General features: G+C 40.3%; 1 protein-coding gene across 2 annotated transcripts in view; it reads left to right on the forward strand.

The window, feature by feature from the left end:
• Positions 1–15,235, forward strand: part of TNPO1 (transportin 1) — a 128,214-nt gene that overhangs the window by 51,634 nt on the left and 61,345 nt on the right. For both annotated transcript variants that reach the window (XM_075838074.1, XM_075838064.1), the window contains exons 5-7: positions 11,223–11,356; positions 11,955–12,036; positions 13,711–13,833. In XM_075838074.1, the coding sequence (XP_075694189.1) occupies positions 11,223–11,356; positions 11,955–12,036; positions 13,711–13,833 (339 nt within the window). The remainder of the gene's footprint in view (positions 1–11,222; positions 11,357–11,954; positions 12,037–13,710; positions 13,834–15,235) is intronic.

Below are 15,235 nucleotides of genomic sequence, written 5' to 3' on the forward strand. Positions count from 1 at the left end.
GTAGATTACAGCAGTGTTTTTTATTTAGAAAAACAAACATTTTTGAGTTTCTCAATGGACAACTGGGTGTGTTTTACTTTTTGACCAAGTGGGCGTTGTACAGAGGAGTGTATGACGCTGACCAATCAGCGTCATACTCTTCTCTCCATTCATTTACTGTGCACATAGCTATATCACTATGTGCAGCCATATACACAAACACTAATGTTACTGCAGTGTCCTGACAATGAATATACATTACCTCCAGCCAGGATGGGATGTGTATTCAGAATCCTGACCACTTCTCTGTGATTTATAGCAGGCGTAGTCGCGCGAGATTACGCTGTAAACTGTCATTTACAGCGAGATCTCGCTGTGCTGTGCTGTGCTGTGCATCAGAGAAGAGCCCGGATTCTGAATACACCATGTTCTTGCTGGAGGTAATGTATATTCACTGTCAGGACACTGCAGTAACGTTAGTGTTTGTGTATGTGGCTGCACATGGTGATATTGCTGTCTGCAGTGTAATTGAATGGAGAGAAGTGTATGACGCTGATTGGCCAGTGTCATACACTTCTCTCCACAACGCCCACTTGGCCAAAAAGTAAAACGCCCAGTTGTCCATTAAAGAAAGTCATTAGCATAAAGCTAAAATGGGTCATAACTCTGTCAAAAATGATTGTTTTTCTAAATAAAAAACACAGCTGTAATCTATATTACAGCGCCAATCAGATTATGTACAATATAGGGCACTTATACTGTGGTGACAGAGCCTCTTTAACATGCTTGCATGCCATCTCTTAAATGAGGATTATTAATTACCATGTTTCTTTGAAAAACTTGTGTAAGTTTTCAGGCAATTGAGTAATGTGTAAATTGTCATTTAATTACCGAGCGCAGAACTGTTAACAATTGTTGCTATAACATTTCTCTTCTAGGAAAATGATACAATGTGTCTATTTAAAACTAACAAAAAAAATCTGCTGCTCTCCAGATGTTGGAATTCTGAGCCAAAAGTTTCTTCTTTTTCCTGAGAGAAATAGAACCAGATAACAAACTCAATTCTGAGATGTTTATATGTGGTTGATGGTTTTTGTGTGTGCACATGTATAGAATATAAATCTTTAGTTTCATAAAAGTTGTTACTTGAATTTCTGGTTCTGTATTTACTACGTTTGCCTTTGCTGTTATATGTAGCACCTACTCCTAAATACCGACGTTAAATTGGTGGCCTATCCTAATCGATATTGGATTGGTGGGTGGGGTCAGACTTGGTAAATTAAGTAGTAGCTGTTTCTGGTATTATTCCTCCGTCTCATTCACTTGAATAGTAGGAAGCTGTAGTCGCCACTAAAACAATGTAGGGAACCCCCCAAACCGCTAATTGAAGGTGGTCCGAGTAGTCAACCCCCCTAACTAATATTAATGGCCTAGTCTGAGGATAGGCCATCGATTTTAAGAAACTGGAAAACCCTGTTTTAAGATGGTCGTACACATAAGAGGTGTTGGGCCAACAGCTATATCTCCATTTACTCCCTCACGGAGAAGGAGATGGGCTCATGCCAGATACCTCTGTTATCGCTTGTCCCTGGGGAATCGAGGCTTGGGCATGCTCTACTTCAATACCTAGGTGATAAATCGTGTCTCACCCATACACATTAAATTGACGCCAGTTGACTACTTTTGTCTAATATGTAAGGCCGCTTTACATTTTAAGTAATTGAACTGTCTTCTTGTAAGGTTATCAAATTATATTTATTTTCTTTTAATCAGGTAACTGTTTATTAAAACAAACAAGTTTCACATTTTCCGCGATACAAGAGTATTCCGTCCCCTACAAGCACTTACAGTACCTGCAATGAGAGAAACACTCGCATGAAACAGATCAGCATTCCCCACCCATGCCAAACTCGAGTCATCCAGCCAAGAAGCCCACATCTCCTCATATTTTTTTTAAAGCACCCCTTTTAAGGTATATAGGCTTTTCCATAGATACAAGCCTGTTCACTTTAGCAATATACTCTGATCAAGTGGGAGGTAACTCCTGCAACCATCTCTGATCGATCAACTTCTTTGCTATATAAAGTAAACGAGCCACTACAGTTTTCAACTTCTCCGACCCCCTTAAAACATCCACATATCCTAGGATACATATATATGGTGTCAATATAATATCAGCAGAGTACACCCCATTAATTACACTTACAACCTCTCTCCAAAAAGTGTCAGGAGTTGGACCCGACCACATCATATGAATGAGATCAGCATTGTGAGTTTTACATCTATTACACAAAGGAATATCTCTCAAGCCAATATCAAAAAGGAACTGAGGTGTTTTGTACACCCTGTGCAAAAGATATAATTGTGATAGTCTATGGGCCTCACTAAGCGACAATCTAGGGGTGTATGCCACTATATCCTGCCATTGCCCATCCTCCATAGGACCAACATCCCTTTCCCATTTGATTTTGACCCCTAGAGGAATTTTAGAATTCTCTCTATCCAACAAATAATTGTACGCCATTGAAATTAGCCATTGGATTCCACCCTATCCCCAATGAGTGACCATTGGATTCACAGTACACGTGAGAGTATCACACCCACAGTAGTCTCCTTTCCTAACGCATGTCTCATCTGCAAATATTCAAAAAAGGAATCTTTCAGCAAAGCGAACTCAGATTGCAGATCAGAGCACATTCTCATAATCCCCCCTTTATAGAGCGGAGTTAACCACCAAATACAAGGTTGTCAAATTTAATTATTTTTATTTCTTGGTTAAACCTTTCTCTGAAAGCTAGTTTGAAAGCTATTACAGCCACCATTACAGCTGTCACAGGGGTTGTCACTTATCTTTAACACTTGAATGTTAAATCTGCCCACTCATGCAGCGACACATCTTCCATACCTGTGCTGGATCAGTATCTGTTTTTTTTTTTTTTCTATTTTCTGTGTAAAAAGTAGTAATGCAGTTCAGAGAATCTATACATGATATATAATCCGGTAATTTTCAGGTTGTTTAGGTGTGTATGTATATATCTATCGAACCGTTTTAGGGCGCACGGTATAGAAGTTTCTATGCATCTCATATATATATATATATATATATATATATATATATATATATATATATAATATTGAGATGCACGATGCATCGAAACTTCTATACCGTGCGCCCTAAAACTGTTCGATACCGTTGTTTCATGTATTTCTATACTAAGCTGTGCGGCCGCACAGCTCAGTATTGTAACATGAATGTATGAGAGCGGGGCTGCGGTTGTGTGATAAAGCCATTGACACTCCTTAGTCCTGATAAGTGCGCGCGGTCAGCATGAGGTGATGCGACCAGCGCTGCACTGAGTGGCGGCACTGAAGACTGAACGTGGCGAGCGCACTTCGAAACACCCCCATGTTCTGTCTTCGGTGCCTGCGCCGCCGCTCATTAGTGCAGTGACGGCCGCATCACCTCATGCTGACAGCGTGCGCACTTAATGTCAGGAGCGGGGCAATGGTTGTATTACACAGCCGCAGCCCCGCTCTAACGGCGGAGATCAGTGAAACCTCTCATCTCCACCACTATTCCCCTGAATGCTGCGATCAAAGCTGACCGCAGCATTCAAGGGGAAAATGAGAAGGGGGGATGCCCCTTGAATAGCGTCACAGGGAATCCCTGTGACGCGATTGTAGGACATACCATATATGGGCAGACATCCTAGGGTCCATTGAAGGACCCCAGGGCTGTCTTACCATATTTTCTGTTAGGACATATCTAAGTATGCCTTAACTGCCTGTGTACTATCCTTATACAGGCTAATGTACTGGCGTATAGATATCAGTACATTATGTTTTTACTTTATTAAACTTTAAAGTGGTGGTCAATAAAAAGAATACACATTTTTTACAATAAACTTTAACCTCTTTACGCGCTGCTCCGCAACTGTACGTCCTGCAGAGTGCTTGCTTCCCGCATCCAGACGTACTATTGCGGAGTAGTTCCCGGCGCACACTGTCCTAATGGACAGTGTCCGGGAACCGGGAGGTCAGCTGTCCCTGACAGCTGACACTCCAGTCTTACCGGTCAGTGGACCATCGCCGCTGATTTCGGCAATTAATCCCATAAATGCGGGGACAGATTGCGTTCGCCACATTTAAGGGGTTTGAAGTACGGCAGCCCGCACAAAGTGATTGTGGGGGCTGCCGATGCTTGTCGTGGCAATCGGAGGCCAGACCATGACCTCCGGGTTGCCATGTACGGAAGCCTCGGAGGAGCAGCCTCCGGCCGGTGCTCCAAGGCTTCCTGTCAGTGTGATTGTCACGTCACAATGACAGAATACATTACACTACGTAGGTAGTGTAATGTACTCTAGCAGCAATCAAAGATGTAAGTTTAAGTGTGCCCTAGTGGGACAAGTGAAAAAAGTAAAAAAAAAAAAGTAATGTTTTAAAAAAAAGTGTAAAAATAAGTTATATAAACAAACATTGCTTTTTTTCCTATAATAAGTCTCATTATAGGAAAAAATGAACGCGTTAAAAAAATACACATATTTGGTATCACCGCGTTCGTAAGTACCCAAACTATAAAACGGTTGTTGTTTTTTCCCCCGCACGATGAACACCCCAAAAAAATCCATAAAAAACTACACCAGAATCGCTATTTTTTTTGTGTCACCACCCATCCAAATATAGAGAATAAAAAGTGATCAAAAAGTCACATGTACCCGAAAATATTACCGATAAAAACTACAACCCGTTCCGCAAAAAACAAGCTCTTACACAGATTTTTTTGACTGAAAAATAAAAAAGTTTTGGCTCTCAGAATATGGTGATACAGAAAATAAATTATTTTTATAAAAGTGATTTTATTGCGCAAACGCTGCAAAACGTAAAAAAACCTATATACATATGGTTTCGCCATAATCGTACCGACCCGCAGAATAAAGTAAAATTGTCATTTATAGTGCGTGGTGAACGCCGCAAAAAATAAACTAAAAAACATGTCAGAATTGCTTGTTTTTGGTCACCCGGCTTGCAAAAAAATGTAATAAGTGATCAAAAAAATTGCATGTATCCCAAAATGGTACCAATGAAAAGTACAGATTGTCCCGCAATAAATAAGCCCTCACACAGCTCCGGTGGTGAAAAAATAAAAAAGTTCTGGCTCTCAGATTATGGCGATGCAAAATGTGCAGTGTTCCAAAATCGGATAAGATTGGGCTCCATTTATCAGTGAGACACCAGCCACACATCTGCGGATTATTATTTATTTACCGCATTATTATACCCTCTTATTATGCCCTGATGTACTCCGCGCAGATTACATGTGCCCCCACATTATAAACTGAAATACCAGCGAAACCCAAAACAAAACTGCCAAGCAAAATCTGTGTTCCAAAAGCAAAATGGCGCTCCCTCCCTTCTGTGCCCTGCAGCGTGCCCAAACAGCAATTTGTTCCCACATATATGGCATTGCCATACCCGGCAGAACCCGCTTAACGTTTTATGAGGTATTTGTCTTGTGTCGCACAAAATGGGCACAACATATTATGCACTATAATGGCATATCAGTGGAAAATTGCAATATTCACACCATCCGCCGTGCATTAACCCCTTTGTGCACTATGACTTAATAGCACGTCATGGTGCGGGGGTTGATGTATGGAGCGGGCTCACAGCTGTATTACAGCTGACACCCAGGACTAATGAACAGGAACAGCGATCGTGCGGTTATAGAAACCTGTAAAAATAACAATATACTGCAATACTTTAGTATTGCAGGATATTGTACCAGCGATCCAATGATCGCTGGTTCAAGTCCCCTAAGGGTACTAATAAAATGTGTAGAAGAATTAGTTATTAGTAGTGAGAAAGAAACAAGTTTAAAGTAAAAAAAAAAACAAAAAACGTTCCCATTTTTCTTAAGTAATGTAAAAAAATAAACAAAATTGGTATCGCTACATCCGTAAAAGGTCGAACTATTACAATATACCATTATTTAACTCGCACGGTGAACACCGTAAAAAATGTAGATCATTTAAACCGCCAAAATCGCTATAGTTCGTTTTACCGCACGACGAAAGCTGTAAAAACGAAAACTCAAAAAATCTAATCTGATTTTTTTTTTTCCTATAGTTTCCTATTTTTTTTTTCCGTTTCCCAGTACTTTTATGGTACTTTAAATGGTGTCAATAGAAACTACAATTCCTCCCACAAGAAATAAGCCCTCACATCACTCTACTGACGAAAAAATAAAAAAGTTATGGCTCTTGGAAGGCGGGGAGTGAAAAACAAAAATAAGAAAGCAAAAAACGGATCAGTCCTGAAAGGGTTAATTCATATCTAATGAAAAAAACGTATGACCACATGTGGAGTATTTCCGTACCCGGGAGAAATAGCGTTACAAAAATTGTTTGTTTTTTTTTCTCCTTTTATCCCTTGTGAAAATTAGAAAATTCCACATTCTAGTGGGAAAAAAATTGTGATAATTTTTCTCAGCCTAATTCTAATAAATTCTGCAAAAGACCCATGGAGTCTAAATGCTCACTATACCCCTAGAAACAATTCCTTGAGGGGTGTTTCCAAAATGGGGTAACTTGGAGGGGGGTGTTCCACTGTTTTGGTCCGTCCAGTGCGTTGCAAACGCAGCATGGCACTGAAAAACAATCCAGCAAAATCTGTGCTCCAAATGGCGCTCCTTCCCTTCTGAACGCTGCCATAGGTCCAATCACCAGTTTTTTTTACCACATATAGGGTATTGCCGTAATCAGGAGAAAATGCCTTACAAATGTTGTGGTTCTTTTTTTCCCTTTTATTCCTTGTAAAAATGTACAATTTCTATGCTTTTTCAGAAAGTTGATTTTTCATTTTCACTGCCTAATTCCACTAATTTCTGCAAAAAACCTATGAGGTCAAAATGCTAACTATACCCTTAGATAAATTCCTTGAGAGGTGTAGTTTCCAAAATGGGGTCACTTTTGGAGGGTTTCCCCTGTTTTGGTCTCTCCAGGGCGTTGCAAACGCGACATGACACCGAAAACCAATCCAGCATAATCCGTCCTCCAACATCCAAATGGCACTCCTTCACTTCTGAGCCCTGCTGTGGGTCCAATCAGCAGTTTATTACCACATATGGGATATTGCTGTAATCAGGAGACATTGCTTTACATATGTTGGGGTGCATTTTCTTCATTATTCCTCGTAAATATTAAAAATTTCTGTTTTTTCAGAAAATAAGTAGATTTTAATTTTTACAGACGAATTCCAATATATTTAGCGAAAAACCTGTGTGGTCAAAATGCTAATTATGCCCCTATATAAATTCCTTGAGGGATGTAGTTTCCACTGTTTTGGCACCACAAGACCTCTTCAAACCTGACAGGTGCCTAAAATATATTCTAAAAAATGAGGCCCAAAATCCACTGGCTGCTCCTTTGCGTCTGAGGCCTGTGTTTCAGTCCATTACCAGACTAGGGCCACATGTGGGATATTTCTAAAAACTGCAGAATCTGGGCAATAACTATTGAGCTGCATTTCTCTGGTAAAACCTTCTGTGTTACAAAAAAAATGTATTAGAAATGAATTTCGGGAAAAAAAATAAAATTTGTAAATTTCACCTCTACTTTGCTTTAATTCCTGTGAAACGCCTAAATGGTTAAAACACTTTATGAATGCTGATTCGAATACCTTGAGGGGAGCTGTTTTCAAAATGGGCTGACTTCTGGGGATTTTCTAATATATAAGGCCCTCAAAGCCACTTCAGAACTGAACTGGTCCCTGAAAAAATGGCCTTTTGAAATTTTCTTTAAAATATGAGAAATTGCTGCTAAAGTTCTAAGCCTTGTAACGGCCTAAAAAAAAATAAAAGGACGTTCAAAAAACTATGTAAACGTAGGAAATGTTAACTAGTAACTATTTTGTGTGGTATTACCATCTGTTTTACAAGCAGATACGTTTAAATTTAGAAAAATGCTAATTTGTGCACATTTTTTCTAAATTGTGGTGGTTTTCAGAAATAAATACCAAAATTATGGACAATTTTTTAACTAACATAAAGTACATCATGTCACGAGAAAACAATCTCAGAATCGCTTGGATAGGTAAAAGCATTCCAATGTTATTACCACATAAAGTAACACATGTCAGATTTGAAAAAATCGGCTGTGTCCTGATGGGGTTAAAATAAGTCTTAATACATAGAATATACACCTATTCGGTATTTGCACGGCTGTAATAACCTGCAGAACAATTTTTTGCGTCGATGTGTACGCTGTAAAAAAAAAAAACACTACTTTCCTTCACTTATTAATGTAAGGCACGAGGTGTGATGAATTTTGAATGTGACTCACATTAATAGTAATTAACCCCATCATGTACCTCACACATTAACCCAATGTCCATTATGGCTGACCAGCATGATCAGGTTAATTACTATTCATGTGAGGCACATTAAAAATTAATCACACCATGTGCCTCACATGAAAATAAAAATGTAAGAATTTTTTAAAATTTTATATTACTGTTGGCAAAGTATCGTTTTGGTATCAAATCGCAATGCTACACTAAGTATTTGTATCCAAGTTCTGGTATCCTGTGTGTGTGTGTGTGTGTGTGTGTGTGTGTGTGTGTGACACACACACACACACACACACACACACACACACACACACACACACACACACACACACACACACGCGTGCGCGCTCCAGTCTCACCAGCTCTTGCACTGTCCGTAGCAGTGACACGCCCCTTGCCAGTTCGACAGACAAGTACAAGACTGATTTCTCGCGAGATATCAGTCTTGTACTTGTCTGCCGGGAGCTGAAGAGCAAGAGCGTACATGCTCTCCTCTCTCCTTCTCTTGCTGTGACACTGTCCGTGGCTGATTGGACAATCTCAGCCATGTTACACGCCCCCTTGCCATTACACGGCACATTGACCGTTCAGGGGTTATTTAAATATCGGGCGCCAAATATAATGGCACTGATATCTAAATAACGGAGGAGTGTAGAAAAAAATAAATGTAAAGTGCCCCAGGGTTTGTGCAGCCCTGCCCATTAAATGCTGCACATCTATGGGGAGGTGAAAGGTTCTCTTTAAAGAGGCTCTGTCACCAGATTATAAGTTCCCTATCTCCTACATAATCTGATCGGCGCTGTAATGTAGATAACAGTGCTTTTTATTTTGAAAAAGTATCAATTTCGATCAAGTTATGCACAATTTTAGACTTATGCTAATTCGTTTCTTAATAGACAACTGGGTAGGGATGTCACCATACCAGAATTTGGACTTTGATACCGATACTTCGTTTAGTATTGCGATTTCTATACCAATTTCGATACTTTTGCCAACAGTAATAAAAAAAAAATTCTTCCGTTTTCTGACGCGCCTCACATTAATAATAATTAATCCCATCATGTTTCTCAGTCATAATGGGTTAATGTGTGAGGTACATGATGGGGTTAATTACTATTAATGTGAGGAACATGGAGGTTAAATTCATCGCACCTCGCGCCTCACATTAATAAGTGAATGAAAGCCGTGTTTATTTCATTTTTTTACAGCGTACACATCATAAATGATGCAAAAAATTTGTGCGCACCATTACTGAATGTGTATATTTTATGTATTGAGACTTATTTTAATGTTTATTGTAAAAAAGGTGAATGTATTTTTTTTTAATTTTAACAATACTTTGTTTTTACTTTACTTTTAAACTTTAATGTACTGACATATATCAGATATGTGCCAGTACATTACCCTGTGGACAGATAGCACACAGACATATATCAGATATGTGCCAGTACATTACCCTGTGGACATATAGCACACAGACATATATCAGATATGTGCCAGTACATTACCCTGTGGACAGATAGCACACAGACATATATCAGATATGTGCCAGTACATTACCCTGTGGACATATAGCACACAGACATATATCAGATATGTGCCAGTACATTACCCTGTGGACAGATAGCACACAGACATATATCAGATATGTGCCAGTACATTACCCTGTGGACAGATGGCACACAGGCAGTTGTTAGGACATACTTGGGTATGTCCTAACATGAAATATGGTAAGACAGCCCTGGGGTCTGTCAATAGACCCTGGGCTGTCTGCCCATATATGGTATGGCCCTCGATCGCGTCACAGGAATTCCCTGTGACGCATCCAGGGGCATCCCCCCCCTGCTCATTTTCTCCTGAATGCTGCAGTCAGCTGTGATTGCAGCATTCAGGGGAATAACGGTGGCCATGTTCTGTCTTCAGTGCCGCCGCTCATTAGTTCAGCGCTGGCCACATCGCATCATCCTGACCCCGCGAACTTATCATGACTCAGGAGCGGGGCTGTGGCTGAATTACACAGCCGCAGCCGCGCTCCCATGCATTCATGTATTACTATACTGAGCTGTGCGGCTGCGCAGCTCAGTATCGAAATACAGGAAATAGCGGTATCGAACCGTTTAGGGATGCAGAGTATCGAAACAGTATCGAAGTTTCGATGCACCGTGCATCCCTACAACTGGGTGTGTTTTTTACTTTTTTACCAACTGGGTGTTGTAAAGAGAAGTGTATGACGCTGACCAATCAGCGTCATACACTTCTCCGTTGATTTTTAGCAGAACTCGCAACACATACTCCCACATTAACTTTACCGAAGTGTCTTGAGAGTGAATAGACATCACCACCAGCCAAGACGCGATGTCTATTCACAATCCCGACACTTCGGTAAAGTTTCTATGAATCAGTAGCGTGATCTCACTAGATCACACTATGCTGTGATTAAGACCCACACTAACGTTACAGAAGTGTCGGGAGTGTGAATAGACATAGCATACTGGCTGAAAGCGATGTCTATTCACTCTCAAGACACTTCTGTAAAGTTAATGTGGGAGTATGTATGAGTACTGCTAAAAATCAACGGAGAGAAGTTTGACGCTAATTGGTCAGCATCATACACTTCTCTTTACAATGCCCAGTAGGTAAAAAAAGTAAAAACAAGCCCAGTTGCCTATTAAGAAACTAATTCGCATAAATCTAAAATTGTGCATAACTTGATCCAAATCGATTGTTTTTCAAAATAAAAAGCACTGTCCTCTACATTACAGCGCCGATCAGATTATGTAGGAGGGCATTTATAATCTGGTGACAGAGCCTCTAAATCATGTTCAGTGCTAACTACTGCTAACAAATTATTGTACTCTATAAAAAAAAAAAAAAAATGTTTGGCTTATTTTTCATAGGGAGCTTTCGGAGCCCTTCAGAAAATCTGTGAAGACTCTGCTGAGATTTTAGACAGTGATATTTTGGAACGACCTCTCAATGTTATGATCCCCAAGTTCTTGCAGTTTTTTAAACATAGTAGTCCAAAAATAAGGTACCATATTTTTATTTATTTCAAATCATGTTAACCTCTTCAACAAATTGTTTACTAATTTAGACTGTAGTCAAATGTAACTGAATGGGCGTTACATAAATGTCGTATCACAGCGAGCTACACTGTTTCCATGGCTTGGAGTTCTGAAAACAGCATAGCTCGCTGTGCTACGCTGTTTCTGTAACTTCCATTCACTTTTATATGGGAGTTCTGAAATTCTCATAGCAAAGCCCACTCGGCTTTCTGGAGAACAAGGCCAGAGAGTCCCTCATAACTCCGTGGCCATAGCCCAGCGACAGCAGGTAGGACAGGGTCAGGGGACCACGTTCTAGAGAGAATTGCGAGTCATCAGACGTTTATAGCATATCCTATGGATATTCCATAAATGTCTGAGTAAGGAATAACCCTTTAATCCTATTCTTTTTATCTTGCAATTGAGGAATCTGTGCTTGTATGCTAATCACCTGCCAACAGCAGCAGGACGCTATGCCACACGTTTATTTAGGGTTTAAAATAAAATGTAATTAAATGTGCATCTCCTGTTTTATTACTTCTCTGGAGTATTTTTAAAGAATGACTATTGTTTCCTTCCACTTAGGTCGCATGCTGTTGCCTGTGTTAATCAGTTTATCATTGGAAGAACGCAAGCTCTTATGCTGCATATTGACTCCTTTATTGAGGTATGAACTTAGAAGTAAAACATAGACATGAGATTTAACCCGTTAGTGACCGTCAATACGCCTTTTAACGGCGGCCACTAACGGGCTTTATTCTGATGCATACGCTTTTTTACGGCACTGCATCAGGATAAAGTAAACAAGCAGGGAGCCGTCAAATCTCCCTGCTCTCAGCTGCCAGAGGCGTCCCTGCTCTGCCGTGTGAGATCGATATTAGTATCGATCTCACCCGTTTAACCCCTCAGATGCGGTGCTGAATAGCGTGCACCGCATCTGAGTGGTTTTGTAGAGAGGGAGGGAGCTCCCTCTCATCCCACCGACACCCGGCGATAAGATCGCCGAGTGTCTGTGTCTCTAATGGCAGCCGGGGGCCTAATAAAGGCCCCCAGGTCTGCCTGGAGCGAATGCCTGCTAGATCATGCCGGAGGCATGACCTAGCAGATGCCTGTCCGTTTTAAACGGACAGGCAGTAATACACTGCAATACAGAAGTATTGCAGTGTATTATAATAGCGATCGGAGAATCGCATATTTAAGTCCCCTAGTAGGACTAGTAAAAAAGTAAAAAAAAAGTTTAATAAAGTTAATTAAAAAAAATGAAACACCCAGCTTTTCCCCTTACAAAATGCATTACTATTAAAAAAAACAAAATAAAGTTAGTTACACATATTTGGTATCGCCGCGTCCGTAACGACCCCGACTATAAAGCTATTACATTATTTAACCCGCACGGTGAACGCCGTAAAAAATGTAATAAAAAAACTATGGAAAAATTGCTGTTTTCTGTGAATACTGACTTTAAAAAAATGTGATAAAAAGTGATCAAAAAGTCGCATCTACTCCAAAATTGTACCAATAAAAACTACAAGTCTTCCCGCAAAAAAAAAGCCCTCATACAACCGCATCGGCGAAAAAATAAAAACGTTACGGCTCTTCAAATATGGAGACGCAAAAACAAATAATTTTGAAAAAAAAGCGTTTTACTGTATAAGTAGTAAAACATACAAAATCTATACAAATTTGGTATCGTTGCAATCTTAACAACCCGCTGAATAAAGTTATTGTGTTATTTATACCACACGGTAAACGGCGTAGATTTAGGACTCAGAAAAGAGTAGCGAAATTTCAGGTTTTTTCTACTCCCCCCCCCCCCCCCCCCAAAAAAGTTAATAAAAGTTAATCAATAAATATGTCCCCCAAACTGGTGCTATTAAAAAGTACAACTTGTCCCGCAAAAAAACAAGACCTTATACAGCTGTGTCGACGCAAAAATAAAAAGGTTATAGCTCTTGGAATGCGATGATGGAAAAACGTAAAAAATGGCCTGGTCATTAAGGTCTAAAATAGGCTGGTCATTAAGGGGTTAAACTAGACGTTATACACTGTACGTTCGACTCTCTTTGCCTTTTTATCCATTTTCATTGCAAGCATTTCCAACTATTTACAGACTAACACAGATGCACTAGAAAAAAAAATAGCAATAAATGGCATTTTCTTAATACAGACAAGCTGCTCCAATCTTTTCGGTCTTTTCCCTGGGTTAGGACAGGGCAGTGCAAGTAATTTTCAACAAAAAAACCCTGTAGTTTCAGAAGGTAAATCTGCTGGAACTTTCTTTTTATGTAGGTGTTTTTATTTGTTCTTATGTTTGAATTAAAAGTTAAGATTTAATTCACAGAATTTATTCGCTTTGGCCACCGATGAAGAACCAGAAGTTCGTAAAAATGTCTGTAGGGCTCTCGTCATGCTTCTTGAAGTTCGAATGGACCGCCTGCTTCCCCACATGCACAATATTGTTGAGGTTAGTTTTTGTTTTTTCTCCTATTTATCTCTATTTCATACTGAATAATCACAAAGAAAATATAACTTCTATGTTTTAATGACCAGGCTGCAAGAGGCCATTACGTTTCTTTTTAGGATGGGGCTAGGGAGGGGATCGTGAACGACATCACCAGCAGTGCCAGCCTGTTCCATTTACATACTGTGCTGACTTCTGTTAAAGGGGTTTTCCACGTTATGAAAACTGATGACCTATCCACCGGATAGGTAATCAGTATATGATCGGTAGGTGTCCGACACCCAGACCCCGATCTGGCACTCTGGGCGCCGACGTTTTTCCCGGAAGCATTTAGCTTCGGTCAAAGAATAGCGGCCGAGCCGCAGTTCTGCCGATCGGCCGTTATCCAGTGCTTAGAGCCATCTTCTTACGGCTCCAACTACTGCATCCCGTTCCAAACATCCGGTGCACAGAGGCAGCCGGAGTTGCGGATCGGTGTGGGGTCCGGATGTTGGACGCGCACCGATCATATACTGATTACCTATCTGGTGGATAGGTCATCCGTTTTCAGAAAGTGGAAAACCCCTTTAAAGTCGTCGGCACCATCAGACTACCACTCCCTCCCCCGTCCATATTATCCCTCAAGGGAAGCGTTGTCTGAAAGTCCGTGACCTAAATCTCCATGACTACCACAAAGATTATGATAGTGGCTAGCAGCCGCTGGCTCAAAGGGGAAAAAAGGTGGTTGAGACCCGACAGCTTATCTAAAGTGAAAGTCACACTCTACAGTCGCTTTACATATGCTGCATATAAATTCTAGTTAAAAGGATTTTTTCATCTTGAACATTTATATCTACTGGATACGCCATAAATTTCCATTACATGTGGGTCCCACCTCTGGGACCGCAACTAACTCTAGAACAGGGCCCCCACCCCACCCCTTAAATTCTACCTTCACTTGCGCTCACTGCTCTCCGGCCACTGACTGACAACGAGGTGTTCGGCAGTATGTAAACAGCTGAGCTATGTTATTTCCTTAACTACCGTAGAAGTGAATGGGAGTTCCATAAATGGCGAGCTATGTCTTTTCCAGAACTCTGGAGCAACGAAGTCCGTTCTAGAGATGGGCGGTACCCGCATCTACCGGACAATCTGTGGCTATGCCATAAATGTCGAATAAGGCAAAATCCCTTTAACCCCTTCCCTCTTTGGCCACTTTTGACCTCCCTGACAGCCTCATTTTTCAAATCTGACATGTTTCACTTTGTGGTAATAACTTTGTAATGCTTTTACCTATCCAAGCGATTCTGAGATTGTTTTTTCATGACACATTGGACTTTTTCACTAGAAAAATTAGCTTGGTACGTTCCGTATTTAATTGTGAAAAACACCAAAATTTAGCGAAAGATTTCCAAAATTTGCATTT

Source organism: Rhinoderma darwinii, chromosome 1 (assembly GCF_050947455.1).
Source record: "Rhinoderma darwinii isolate aRhiDar2 chromosome 1, aRhiDar2.hap1, whole genome shotgun sequence".
In the NCBI taxonomy this organism is placed as follows: Eukaryota; Metazoa; Chordata; class Amphibia; order Anura; family Rhinodermatidae; genus Rhinoderma; species Rhinoderma darwinii.